Here is a 15,325-nt window from a genome sequence, read left to right on the forward strand (position 1 = left end):
GGGGAAACCTGATGGCTGTGTGATGAAAGGGTTAAATTGACTTTGAATCTTTTCAAAGATGAGTTTACCATGCCAGCCTACCACTCAATATGTAAGTGCGTGCCTTCTCTCCTTGGGTGTCCTGATGGGCCTGAGCAAGGGAGGCCATGATCATCTCCCCGCACCCCCCGACCTGCTGTCCTGCATCGACCCCAGCCTGGCCCCGCTCCAGTCTGTGACTTGCCTAGAACCAGCGCCTTCCGTGTGTCCTGTTGGCTTTGTTGCTATCACCTGCTTTTTTTGGATTATTTCCGTGGCTGGCTTGGTTTTCCTTTTCCTTTCCTTCGCTGTTTGGTGATGCGCTCATTTAATTTCTGTTTAAATTTTGTGTGTCTCTCTTTCTCTCCCCTGGCTTGTTCCTTGTCTGTCCACGCTGTCGCTGACTCTGTCTTCGCTGCTCATTCCCTGCTGCCTCTAGTATTCACCAGGTGCAAACTGCGGACCTGCGGCGAGTGTCTGCTCCCCCCGGCTCCTTCACCATGTGAGTACAGTGCCGTTCTGTTTCTACATTTTCTCCCCAGCCTCGTCTCCTCAGGGTTGGACTACCTGTGTCCCTTGCCTTCACAGGTCTGTTCCTCAGATAAGGAAGCCACCTCACCAGAATTGCTTTCTGTTGCCCTCTTTGATTTGAAATGGAGCTGTGAAGTTTTTTATGTTCTATGTGCTTCCATCCTCTATCTAAGTTAACAGTTCAATTTTTGGATGAGATACTTTAGGGCTCATGGTTGCCTGGGGTTGTGTAGAATTCCATACTAAGCATTGGCTTTTATGGAAAGTGCATAATACCATTAGACTATGTCATTACTTACAGCTCAGAGATAAGCTTGAGGAAGTGCCTGCAGCCCTCAATTTCTGGATGAAACCTTAAGATTATGCATGGAGTTTTGAGTGTGTGTATGTGCGTATTTCTATTTTGGAAGATCCATAGTTACAATAAAAGTTCAATGACCCCAAACTGTCACTGAGTTAGCAAAATGCATTTTTATGTATATTTAGGAGTTTCTGCTTAATGTAGTCCAGGGTATTATTTTTTCTAATGAAAACAAAAAATATGTTTTTTAGCATTTCAGCTCAGAATTATTTTGTGCTCTGGACTCTGCTTTGTCCTTGGTTTTCTCCATATCACATATGCTTGTCTAGCATTCATTATGTTTCAGGGACTGTTACAGATACTTTACATATTAATTAATTTACTCTCCCAACAACCCTTGGCCATATGTGGTATAATTATCTCCCTTCTATGCATGAGGAATCTGATAGAGAGCTTAAGTAACTTGCCCAAGGTCACACAGTTAATAAATCATAGAGTGGGATTCAAACTCAGGAAGTCTGGCTTCAAAGTTCATGTTCTTAACAATTTGCAGTCTGCTGCCTTTCATCTGTCAGGATCCTGTGTATTTCTCAAGGCCCATTTGAATGATTACCTTTCCAAATAATTCTTCTTTGATTCTTGCTGTCAGAGTTAACTACATCCTCACTGGAGTTTATCATTCATGTATCTGTTACAGTTCTCAAGGTTTAATTTAGTGTTAATTACTTTAACTCTGTGTCTGTGTATTTCACACAGTAGACTTAGGCTATTTGAGATGATTGGCAATATCTTAATATGAATTTTGTGTTCCCAGCCCTGTTCAGAGACTTTAACATGAAGTATTCTGAAGCCAAACAATGATTGGTTGGTTTTCTTGGTGGAATGAATGAATAAAAGAATACATGTCTAAATAGAATTGTACAGTATATAACATCTGGTGGTATATATGACAAAGCAATTCCTAAAGTTCAGTTATATAATCCTATTTTCAACCCTCGTCTTATGCATACTAATTTATTTATTCATTAAAATATGTATTCAAAAACCTTTATTTTACACTTGCTCTGTGTCAGACACTAGTTTATGCTTTGTGTCTAGTGGTAAGCACAACATAGCACTACCTTCCTGGAGCTTACACTTGAGCAAAGAATCAATAAGAAAATGACATTTGATTGCCAATTTGAATGTTGTGGCTGGAGTAAAATTGTGTGTTCTATAAAGGCCAGTTCAGTAAATTGGAGTTTAAGGAGTGGCTGCACGTGATCATTATTTTTAGTGACTACATTGATCGTGACCAAAGAATTGAGAATGTTAACAGCAGAAACGCATATGATAGTCACCCTGTTTCTATCATGGGTTAAATTTTGGTTGTATTTACACTTTAGTCATATATCTTAAATTGGACTGGTTTATCTCTTTTTCCACAAGTGTGTGTGCTACGTACAGTGAAGTAAATGGTCATACTTGTTTCTCTAGGGTGCAGCAGGCACTAAGTTGTGGTTACTTTAAAACTTGAATGTTAATTTGAAAATATTTTATATCTACATATGATATATATTAAATATTACATGTCATAGATTTCCTACCCATAGGTAAAACATTTATATGATAAACATTAAATCAGGATACTATTTTAAAAATCAGATAATAAAACGTTATGGAATACAGCAAGGAATGTAGAGAAAAGTTTAAGCGCAATATATGCATTTTGCCTTTTTATGTTATAGCAGTGAGGATAACCTTGATTTACTCACACACCAGTGTTTGCTAATTTCAACAATGTTGAGAAAACCATGGTAACATTGCTTTGGTCCTGTAGAAGTTAAGAGCCCCAGTATCATGAAGTGAGTTTTTATATATTTTTGCGGGGGAAGGGAAGGGGATTGCAATCTCATCGGCCATTCTCTGCTCAGAACAACTCTTTTTTACAGATGATCTTTTCTTTGGGTGAACCCTCTCTTTATGCTGCTCTTGAAGCAATTGTTCCTTCCTTGAGAAACTTGAAGTAATCTTTTTTTCTCTCTAGCTTTCAGAAGACTTTTTCTCCAGGGATGGAGTGCATGGTGGTAACAATGCAATGCATAAATTATTAGGAATTGCAACATACTACTAATGCCTGTGTATATGCAAAATTTCCAGTTTATTCAAAGAAAAATCATGAAATTTTATGTTTTGATCATATATGACAACATATGAATTGATGAATTTTAATCAATGGAATTTAGTGGTCTCATCCAATAGGACAAAACAAAGCAAATAGAATATTTCTCCCCAAATCTTGTACAGTGCAACTTAATGAATTAATACATTCTTTATAATTGATTGGCTTCATGATGAGGTAAAGTCCTCATTGGAAGACACATGTACACACTACATTTCATAAATCATGACTAGTCATGCTAAATGCTGTAACTGCCAACTCCTATTCAGCTAATGCCAAAAAAGTGTGAAACTGCAGAATGTGTCTTTCTAGAACTTTCTTAGCCTTTAGTAGCTACCTCTCATTAGGTTCTATTTCCCTCCTGCTCTTCCCTCAACAAAATGAAATAATGTGTTCCATTTACACCTAATTTATTCATTGCTTTCATCTTCCAACAAACATTATTGAATGTTTACTTCGGTTACTAGATACTCTGTGGGATATTGGAGAAGCAGAGATGAGGACACTAAGGTTTCTGCCCAGGAGAAACGAACACACTAGGAACAAACCCAGTTGTGTTGCCTATGACAGAATTATGAAGCAATGCGACAAGCATTCAAGTAGAGGTTCTGGTTGTTCTTCCATATGAATGACTTTGTATTGAGTGTTTATTGTATTTGCTTTTATTTTTAATATTTAAAGTTAACATACTGTAAACCTGACTTTTCTTGTGTACAGTTCCATAAGGTTTAAGACATATAAATATTCATATAACCACCACCGTAGTCAGGATATAGATCAGTCTGTCACCCCAAAAGAGCTGCCTCATGATGTATCCCATTGTAGCCAAACCCTCCCATCTCCCAACCTCTAGCAACCACTAATCATTATAGTTTTGTGTTTTCAGGAATGCCATATAAATGGAAGTATACAATGTGTGGTGCATTGTAGTTGGCTTCTTTGACTGAACACTACACCTTTGAGATTTATCCAAGTTGTTGCATATATCAATTATTTGTTCCTTTTTATTGCCCAGCTGTATTTCATTGTATGGATGTTTTAGCTTGTTTACCCACTCCCCCATTGAAGGATATCTTGGTTATTCTTCCAGTTTGGGGCAATTATCAGTAGAGTTCCTATAAACATTGATGAACAGGTTTTATGTAAACATAAGCTTCATGTCTCTAGGTTAAACATGTAGGAATGGGATTGCTGGGTCATATGGTTAAGTGTATGTTCACCTTCGTAAGAAACTGACAAACCGTTTTCCAGAGTGGTCGCACCATTTTGCATTTCTACCAGCAATGTATGACCATTCCAGTTGCTCCACATCCCTGTCAGCACTTGTACTGTTAGCATTTGGGATGCATGTGTCCAAGTCTTTTGATCATTTTTTAATTGGGCTGTTTGTTTTCTTCCTGTGAGTTTTGAGAGTTCATCATGTATTCTGCCCCCAAGACCTTTGTGTGCTTTGCAGGCATTTTCTCCCAATATATATCCTGTCTTTTCATTCTCTTGATGATATCTTTTGTAGAGTAAAACCTTTTGACAGAATCCAGATGATCATTTTTTTTTCTTTATAGAGTTGTGTTATTGGTATTATGTTAAAGTACTCTTTGTCTAATTCCAGGTGAATATTTTCTCCTTTGCTTTCTCCCAAAAGTTTTATAGGTTTTCGGTTTTGCATTTAGTTATGTGATCTGTTTTGAGTTTTTTTTCTACAAGATGTGCTGTTTAGCTTGAGGTTAATGTTTTCGCATATGGATGTTCAATCCTTTCAGCACCATTTGTGAAAAGATTCTCTTTTTCTATTGAATTGCCTTTACAACTCTTATCAAAAAATCAATTGGATGTACAAAAAGTCATCCCTTAGTATCCATAGGGAATTTTTTCCAGAGTCCCATTTCTTAGATTCTTAGGTGCTCAAGTCCCTCATATAAAACAGGTATTTGCATATAACCTATGTACATACTTTCATGTATTTTAAATCATCTCTAGATTACTTATAACATCCAATACAGTACAAATGCTATGTAAATAGTTGTTATACTGTATTGTTTGGGGAATTGTGATGAGATAAATAGTCTGTACATGTTCAGTATAGACAAAACCATCTTTTTTTCTGACTATTTTCAATCTGTTGTTGGTTGAATCTGCAGATGTAGAACCCACAGAAATGGAGAACTGATTGTGCACACACACGTACACACACACAGACACACAGATCCAATGTAAACTCTATTCTGTGCCATTGACCTATGGTTTATGCCGTTGCCAGTGCCATATTATTTCTATTATGGTGCCTTTATAATAACTCTTAAAATCTGGTTTCATTATTCCTCCAAATTTATTCTTCATTGTCAACACTGTCATGGCTATTTGAGTTCCTTTGTCTTCCCATAAACATTTTTAGAATCAGCTTGCCCATGTCTCCAAAAATTCTACTAGAAATTGGATGACTGGAATTATATTGAGTGTATAGATCAACTTGGGGAATGTTGACATCTTTACTGTGTTGAGACTCTCAGTTCATAAATTCTTTATGTCTCTTAATTTATTTGATTTGTCCATCATTGCTTGGTAGTTTTCTGCATAAAGATTTTGTACATATCTTGTTAGATTTGTGCCTACGTAGTTCATGTTTTTGGAGCTATTGTAAATGGTATTTTTTGGTGTGTTTTTAAAATGTTTGTTTCCAATTGCTCATTGCTAGTATATAGAAATACTATGGATTTTCTTTTTTTCTTTTGAGACAGGGTCTCACTCTGTCACCCAGGCTGGAGTGAAGTGGTGCGATTTCAACTCACTGCAACCTCTGCCTCCTGGGTTCAAGTGGTCTTCCCATCTCAGCCTCCTGAGTAGCTGGGGACTGCAGGCACAGGGTAACATGCCTAGCTAACTTTTGAAGTAGTGTGGATTTTTATATGTTGACCTTATATCCTATTGGCCTTACTAAATTCATTTTTTAGTTCTAGGAGTTTGGTAGCATCCTCAGGATTTTCTCTGTAGTTCAGCATGTCTGTGAATAAGGATAGTTTTATGCCTTTCTTTCTAATCCGTATGCCTTTTCTTTCTTTTGCATTGTTGTCCTGGCTAGGATTTAGAGTACAATGTTGAATAAGGGTGATGAGAGTTTCCCTCCTTGCTTTGCTTCTGATATTAGGGAGAAATCATTCTGTCTTTCACCATTAGATTGATTATTAGTTGTAGAATTTTTGTGGAAGTGTTTTGTCAGTATATCTGGAAAAGATTAGGGCATTATTTGTTCTTTATATGTTTGTTAGAATTTACCAATGAAACTCAGTGGGCCTCAAGATTTTTTCTCTTTTTAAGCAATAAATTCAATCCCTTTAGGAGTTGTAGGACTACTCAGGTTATCTATTTCACCATGAATGAGTTTTAGTTGTCTTATAGTGGCTCGAGGTGTTTGAGGAATTGGTCCATTTCATCTAAATTGTTGATTAATGTATGTAGAGTTGTTGTATTTCCTTCTCTCTTTCATGTCTGTGAGGTCTGCAGTACAAGTTTTCTTTTATTCCTGATATTAGTAACCTGTATCTTTTTTCTTCTTTGTCCATCTTGGTAGAGATCTATTTTATTGACTTTTTTGAGGAATTGACTTTTGTTTTACTAACTTTCTTGATTGTTTTTCAATTTGCAATTTTATTGATTTCTGCCCTTTATTATTTCCTTCCTTTTGCTTGATTTGGGTTTATTTTGCTCTTTTTTCCCCATTTTTTTCTAAAGTGGAATCTTTTATTTATTTGCTTCAGTATGCAGTTGACTCAAGTTCAGGCCACAAGTTTTGACTAATCTTCTAAGGGTTGTGGTTACAATGTTAGTTTTATTTCCAAAGTCTTTGCATTGCTATTCTTATCTGTGTGGCTTATGAATGACTAAGTTGCCAGTATGGGATCTGGGGGGAGGTCTGCCCTGTAGTTCAGTTCCTAAAGTCTATGACCTGGTGTTTAGGGCTAGATTCATGTATTTGCAGCCTAGAGGTAAACCCCCAAGAGTTCGTGAACATCTTTATGGAGTTGTTTTCTGAGTTCCTTCCTCTCTGCTGTCATCCCTGTTTCCTTCTGGTTTCTTGGGGCTTCCTTTGTTTGGTCCTTGTGCCAGAAAGGCTAAGGCTTTAGTTACCTTACTTTGCTGCATACTGCCTACAACTGTGTTCATGTCCAGGACTAAGCAATGATAACAGAAAGAAAAAGAAGCAATGATAGTTTATGCTACTCTCTTGGCATCATAGCCCCTGTGATTAGAGGGGAAGCCCCACTTTCCTCCTAAGTTTAGGTGCCCGAAGGCTTTGTCATTGCTGCTGCCAGAAATAGTGAAAAGGCCTGAGTAGTGGTGTAGTGGGAGAAAATGGAGGGGGGAAAAAAGAAAAGGAGATCCTCTTCCATTTCTTTCAGCATTCAGAGTCCCTTCTTTTCTTAGAGCTGGAGCACAAGCATTTTCCTAGAGCTCTTTCTCTCTGCTCCTGGTGTCCCCTTTTGGACTTTATGTTGCCTGGAGTCCAGGCTGGGACTTACTGGAGGGAGAGGGGTTTGGGAGTTTACTACCACTTTGATAGTATCTTAAATTCTGATGTTCTTCACCAGTCTACTGCTATCGTTTACTTTTCAAAGTTCTCAAATAGCTGCTTTATGAATCCTGTCCACAATGTATAGCTGCATTCAGTGGGGAAGAAATAATGCTGTGTGCTGACCCAATTCACCAGGATAGGATCTTCCCTGCTTTTTGAAGCAGAGAACTATCGGACTGCATTCCTTCTTGCCCACTGCAGTGACTCAGCTAGTGTCATAGCTAAACTCAGCAAAACAACTCTGCAGAGAGACCAGTGTATTTTGAACTACAACTAACATATGTTAAGTGTAATATACCATCTTGCACAGCAGTTACAATTCAAACATAAACAGGATATAACCCACTGCTAAATTGTGTGGGTCTGCTTATTACCTTGGGAAAAGCAAAGTTAGAAACAGATCCACAAAACAAGTATGAGTTGTCATATTTGACCACTGAATATGACTCAGCATTCCAAAATTGCTTGTGATAAACTTCTTGGTAAGGATGAAAGTAAATTGATTTTTGTTCAAGGAAGAAAGGGAGTTTCATTAAAAGAAAGGGAAATATTTTTGATATATTAAAATATTTTTATGGTTCTGTTTTGGGTTGAGTTTAAGAATTTTATTGTTATGAAACTACCAACACAGAGCAAAGTACCTTTGATCTTCACAACTGAAGAAAACATAAATTAGCCATAGTTGGCTAAATGTTTGCATGCCTCTGGCCAGAGAAGTAAACTAGAAGATCCTTTGAAAAGCTTTCTAAAATTCTATAATTCTATTCTACAACTAGTCACATTAAAACTTTTGGTCTAACATTTGCTTGAGTTTGTGTAATATATTATGAAAGATCTCTTTATTCTGTTTACTTTGTCGTGTCCCTTTAATTAGAAAATAAGTCTTGATTTGTGTTATTCAGAACCCTTTTTCCTTTCCTTTCCTCTCTTTATAAACTCTGCCACACCTTAACTCTTTAAGGAAGTGGAAATTTACATGCATGCCTTTGTATACTGTAAGGCTTACCTCTAAAGCAGCTGAGGTGATCCATCAGATATGGTTTGCCTCAATGAATTAAGCTGCTGGTGGCTAATACACAACCTTCCTGAGAGTCTGAGAATGAATCGCACTCACGGGCCAGTGGAGCCTCCAGAAATGTGCTTCATGTCTGGGGCAGAAATCTGTCCAGATTCTGATTCATGGATTATAATTTTTGAGTCATAGCTCCTGGACCCAAAAACCAATTTTGAGGGTATCAAAGCAGCCTAAGTACTTCAACTTGTGTGATTAGGTTTGTCGGTCATGCCTTTGTTGTTATTATTGCATCCCTAGGTGATTATCTCTGAATTGTAGGATTATCGATAATTTTTTTTTGATTTCTGTATTTTCTGATGGATTTCCATGAATGGGAGTATTTCTAAAAAGGGATGAAAAAGCAAAACACTTCATATTTTTGAAAGAACAGTAGAGAATTGCTACATTCATAGAATTGAAAGGCATGCCATTTGCTGAATCTTAAGGTCAGATAGTGAAGTGTAAGAGTTAGCCTCAGGCTACCTGGAAAGCAAAGATATTTGCTCTCTAAACTTCTGAGCAAAGGAAGATGCTAAACTTTGCCCATCGTCACTTCTTCCTTCCTCTCTCTCCCTTGGCTCCTGAATTTCTTGGGTAATCTTACTAATAATTTCACTTCAGACTGTGCACAGTTTCTTGACTTTCAGTCATACCATCATGTCATCCCTTCTTTCCTCTTGTTATGCCACTCTTCTCTACTAGTTCCATAAAACAGACATCTGCAATGAATAATTCCAAAGAAAGGAAATTAATGGTTACTTGGACTTCAGCTCATGCCAGTTTCCACACTTTATCTCTCAGTTTCCATGAGAGCCCAGACTGCAACTTTAAAAATTTTTTTTTGAAATTTTTAAATGAATTTCTCCCATGAGTTCCCTCACTCTGCCTGGTCTTCCATTGCACTCTGAGGGGTCTAGTGACACAAAGAAAATGGGTAGCGGAAGCAGTCCATGGGTCTGTAGCCGGAGCGTCTTCCTCCTTATTCTGCAACCCCTCTTTCCTTATGGTAACATCCTTCTGATTTGAGTATCTGGGGGAACCCTGCATTTGTCTGTGTAACATAGGCCACGTATTAACCTTTTGCATTTCAGTTTTTCAGATATTAAAAAAACTGCAGTTGGTTCTTGGAATTCCTATCAGCTTTGAAGTTCTGTTATGGTAGAATTCAAAGCATGACCTTAGGGTCATAAGAAAATCTGTCCCCAGAAAACCTGTAACATGAAGTGGATGAGACTTGCTATGGGACAAGACGGGGTTGTCCTTTGTTCTGAGTACTGGGCAGGGAGGCCAGGCCCTGTTCTGCCTTGGTAAGCATAATTCATGTCTCACTTTTCTGTCAGCAAGAACCAAAGTGGATTTTTACATTTAGCTAGAGACGTAATATGTACCTAAGCACCTTGCTCTGTGATCAAATTTAACACCCTACTAACTTCTAAGGTCACAATTGCTACTAGTCTCATTCCCTACATGAGAAGACAGAGAACAAGAAATGGTAGGAAACTTGCTTATGATTGCGTGCTGTAAATTGATAAAGTTGACATCATAGCCTTTAAGGCATTGACCTCTGCTGTCAGTATCACTTCTGGTCAATTTCTTGTGTGTGTGTGTGTATGTATGTATATTTATCTATATTATTTATATATTTTAATCCAATCATATTATATACACTTTTAAAGGAAACTTGTTATGAATAATAATAATTCAATTCTGAGTGTTGCAAATGTGTGAATCTTTGGTGTCATAGGTTTATAGTTCAAGTGTTGTTATAAAATTTCAGAATGACAAATTCCAGTTAAAAATAGCACCGCTAAATAATTTGAAGTATTTTAGAATCGTAAGGAGTGGTGTTTGAACTGACAAACAGGCTTATCAGGAAACGTCATGCTGACATCCACAGTGGAGGAATTATTCCTGAGTTCTTATATTAGTAACAGTCAACCCAGAGCTTGGCAATCAGTCCACTTACGTAAAGGCGCAATACACTTAGGGCCCCCTCCACATTTAACATTCTATCTTGTTGCTTTCAAATTTATTTTTAGAGATGAATTATTCATGTCCTCATAGGTGTAGAAATAGTCTTACCACTCAGCACTTTTCATATGGTAAAAGGTTACTTCAGAAGTGCAGCGGATATTTACTGCAGGTTTTGTTGCTTGAGTGTGCAGGGAATAAGGGAGCTCTTGCAGAGAATTCAGACTTGGGGGTAAAGGCAAGAGTTTACAGGAAGGGTTGGGTATAGTACATGTGCCAGGTATGTTTGGCAGGGAAAAGGAGGGGGAAACATTTATGAAATTTTTAAAAAATAAAAATAAATTTCAAAAATAGAAATCTGACTTTAGAGATATAATTAGTCCAACAAATACAACACTTGTTTTTTAGATTTTTTCTATGTTTTTAATAGATAAGTGAAAATTAAGGTCTGAAGAGCCAGGGCAGGGATAGCAAACTGGCAGAGATTCTCAGGCCAGTTTGGAATTATTGAAAATTAAAAATTAGATTTCTCTCATTCTTCCATTATTTATCTTTTTATAAACACTGGTTGTAGGATTAGAACAAAACGAATTAGTTCTTTTAGTGCAACTTTTTAGTAGATATCTGTATGAGTTTGCTAGGATTGCCATAACAAAGTACCACAGAGTGAGTGGCTAAAACAACAGAAATTTATTTCCTTACAATTCTGGAGGCTATAAGTCTGAATGAAGGTGTCAGCAGGGTTGGTTTCTTCTGAAGTCTGTCTCCTTGTCTCGTAGATGCTGTCTTCTCGTGTCTTCATATGATCTTCCCTCTTTATATAAAGGACACTAGTCATGTTGGATTAGGTTCCACTCTAACAACTTCATTTAAACTTAATTACTTCTTTAAAGACCCTGTTTCCAAATACAGTCACATTCTGAAGTGCTAGGGGTTAGAACTTCAACTTACCAATTTGGGGGACAGATAACTTAGTACATAACAGCATCATATTGGATAAATTTGATTGAATTTTAGTTACATTTCCTTTTGTGTCACCTTCTGAAGACTAAATTTGTGTATATTATTTGTATAAATATTTTACTTATTTAAAATATTTTTTATTAAAGGGTATAAGAAGAGCTGAAGAACATTACCCTGTTATTTATAACAGATTTTCCATATTAATTATATAGATACAATAAGGTTATTGACATCTCTGGACCCAAATTCACTTTCTGTAAAATAAGGTGGTTGAACACTATGTACTTTAAATTTTTGTCCAAATCTGAATTCCTAAAGCATGATTATAATTTAAAAAATATACAGAAATACATACAGACTATAAACGGGAAGGAAAAGGAATACTTTTGTTAGTCTTTGTGAGTAAAATATTTGTTTAAAAATGGACTCCCCACCCAGAAAACAAAACAAAGCAAAACAAAAGAACTAAATATTTTTAAATTGACCATTATAACTGCAATGTTATTAATGGATTTGCTGCATTCAGGAAGGAAAAAGAGACATTTCGATTTTTACTCCACTGACATTTATCCTCTGACATATCAATAAAGAAACCTAGATGTTTGTTTTGAGCTTTCCAAGAGTGTATTTATTTTGGATTACTTTGCTGAAGTGGCAATGGAGTGCGAGGTGCATTTCATTTGTAGGAAGGCTTCAATTTAATTATACCAATTTGATTGAGTTTTGCTGGTCTGTCATAACACCCTGAAACACTTACATGAAATGAAAAGAAAGTACATTTTAAAAAGCATAAAAAGAAAGTATTTGTTGATGCTACATTTAATTAATCCCTAGAACTCATCACATTTTGTGTCAGAAAATGAAATTCTATAAATGATTCACGAAGTTCCATAGTTATAGCCCAGGTATTTGACTGAAATAAAAACACTTTTCATCTTGGGCCATTTTAAAAATTAAGAAAAAAAGATAAATAAAATGAAAGTACCATTGGAAGAATTACAAATGGAACAAAAAGGCCAAAGCTTTTCAGCCTTATAATATATTATAAAGACCTATAGTTGTATTTATTTGAAAAAGTAATCACTTAGACCTTACTGCTCTTAAGAAAGGTGGTTTATGTCCTCTAACTGGGATGTGATTGTGTCATTTGACTTGATGTTATTTTGTTGTCCAGGAAAAGTAAAACAAGTATGTTTTCTTGAGTAAAGGGTCTTGTCTTATAAATACATTGGTTTGCTGCCTTTAATAGAGACTTGGTTTATTTTAATATGGTAAGTGAAAGGAGAGAAAGAAACGGAACAAGCAAAGGCACTCCAAATTATTTTCACATTCTATCATGATATTATCAATAAAACCATTATTTTTTCTTTTTCATTGTTTTCTTTTTAATATTTGTGGCGTCGAAATATCTAACTAGTTATTTTGTGTTTATTTCTCCTTCATCCAAGTAATTTATTTTATTTGTTTACTTTCATTATTTTTTTCTGAGAGAGGGTCTCACTCTGTGTCTAGGCTGAGGTGTAGTGGCACTATTATAGTTGACTGCAACCTTGAACTCCTGGGCTCAAGCGATCCTCCCGCCTCAGCCTCCTGAGGAGCTGGGACAACAGGTGCATGCCACCATGCCTATTTATTTATTTAAAAAAAGTATTTAGAGACAATCTCACTATGTTTTCAAGCTAGCCTCAAACTCCTGAGTTCAAGTGATCCTCCCCAAAATACTGAAATTACAGGTGCCACTGCACCTGGCCCCAACTGACCCATCAGTCCACCCATAAAAGTGTATTTTGGAGAACTCTTTTTCTCAACCTTACTATCAAATTTTGTCAAAGTTATTTTTGCTGATGAAGAGTTGTTATATTGATATAATTATTGTGTCATTGTTGTAAGTTCTGTTCTAGAAATGTCTTTATTCTGTCATTTTTACGAAGACAAGACAAATGTTTCCAAAAAATAAGAGTAGTTTATAAAATCCCTTAGTCATTGGATCCGGAATTAGAGAAGGGTAATGAAAGGTTTCCTCCCAATTGGCTAAACAGGTCAAATTGGAAAGGAGGGAGGGTCAGGTTTAGAGGACTCTCAATTCTTCCTTCTTGGATTTCTGACAAGAAAATTTGGTCTAGTGGGAACACATCACAGCTGTAGATTGATGAATAGAATTATGGGGCCATCTATGTCTCTCTCCAGAGCCAAATGTAGCTCCCCACTGAGGATTCAGGACCTTGGCAAGCAATTGTCAACCTGACCAGGTAAAATATTAATTACCTACTAATGAAGAAAAATAAAAACAACAATTCTGCAATGATTTTTTCTCTGCTACTCAGATTTTAGGAAAGTATATACATTCATTCATGAAATGTTTTATGGGAAAGGCTAAAACCATTTAAGAAAATGCCTTTTATGCAATGCTGCTTATTGTCAGACCAATCCTTACTTTTTATTTCCCTTATAAAAACAAAACATGGTGTCTTCCCTTGACTGAGCCTGTTTCCTGGAAATGCAGATCTACTACCACACAATCTGCAGAGTAGCTTTTCAGTAGTAATGTGTCCTGTAGCTCATACATACCATTCTTTCTATACATAATTGGGTTATATGATTTCCCTATTTTAAGATAGCAATATCTATTTTTGCTTCATTGCTTCATGAATTTTGACTACTTTTTTTTGGATATTTTTATTTATAAAAATTCAGAATCTTTGATTTTTTTCTATTGGTTTGTAGATGAAATGTATTCAATATTTAAAGATTATGCATAGTCTATTTTGGTTAAAATACTGTTTTAAAGTTACACATAAGACACTCAAATACCACCACTTAATTCATTAAAGTGCTTAGAGTTACTAGAAGGTTAGCGACTATACCAGTAGTTAGAAGCCTAGTTTCGGTGTTCTTCATGGTAGGTATGCAAGACCACAAGTGTTTTCTTCTGTAAAATGACATTTTAAAAATACACAAATCATAACACCTCATCCACACCGTATTCTAGCAATGAAAGTGAATCGGTTGCAAATAAGAACAGGAAAATATAACAGTTTGATTGCAAATCCCGGGGAAGATTTTTAGCATTTTAAATAACAATTAAGTCTCAGAGATCCCTTTGATTTGTAGAAACTGAAAGCTGAAGCAGAAAATATCTGTCTTCCTGAGCACATGAGATCTAAATCCATTTTGATGGCTTAGGAGTAACATTGTCCTCTTATGTCTCATTGGTTCAAGCCCAACTGCTCCTTGTTCCGCTAAGTGTAGTGATGAATAATCCTCCCTCCAATCGGCAGTAAAAGAATTCTCCATGCTGTGAGAATTCCATCTGGTACCACTGATTGCAGGCTATGGTATTAAAAGTAACTCATGTTAGTGTTTTGTGATAGAATCTTTAATCATTTTTAATAACCAGGAAACCTTCATTACATGGATTTACTTCTTAAAGTGGAAATGATTTTGGCCTGATGTGGTGAAAGAAGACAGCTTGAGTTTTTACTTGTTCCCATTCCAACTGTTCTTGATTTTTCTTCATCTCAACAGTTGGAATTTGCAGAATTCTCCTATGAGAATGCATGTTATCTGTATGTCTAATTTCCATTTGTTTCTATTTCCTGTGGTGCTTACTTCTCGTTTGTCTTTTATTAGGATATTTGTCCATCTTTTACATTCCTTAAGCATGAAAGAATGTAAAAAGAGTGTGTGTGGGAACTTAAAGTCTAGAACTCTTACCTTAAAAGACTTTTTTTAAGGTTGTCATCTCTAATTGCCAGTTCA

At 36.2% G+C, this 15,325-nt stretch overlaps 1 protein-coding gene across 8 annotated transcripts in view; it reads left to right on the top strand.

The window, feature by feature from the left end:
- DGKI (diacylglycerol kinase iota) overlaps positions 1–15,325 on the top strand; it is a 464,727-nt gene that overhangs the window by 302,387 nt on the left and 147,015 nt on the right. Inside the window, exon 21 of one of the 8 annotated variants that reach the window (XM_050782378.1) lies at positions 458–520. The exons of the other annotated variants lie outside the window; for them this stretch is intronic. Coding sequence (XP_050638335.1) covers positions 458–520 — 63 coding nt within the window. The remainder of the gene's footprint in view (positions 1–457; positions 521–15,325) is intronic. 8 annotated transcript variants of the gene reach the window in all.

The sequence above is a fragment of the Macaca thibetana genome, chromosome 3, assembly GCF_024542745.1.
Source record: "Macaca thibetana thibetana isolate TM-01 chromosome 3, ASM2454274v1, whole genome shotgun sequence".
NCBI lineage: Eukaryota > Metazoa > Chordata > Mammalia > Primates > Cercopithecidae > Macaca > Macaca thibetana.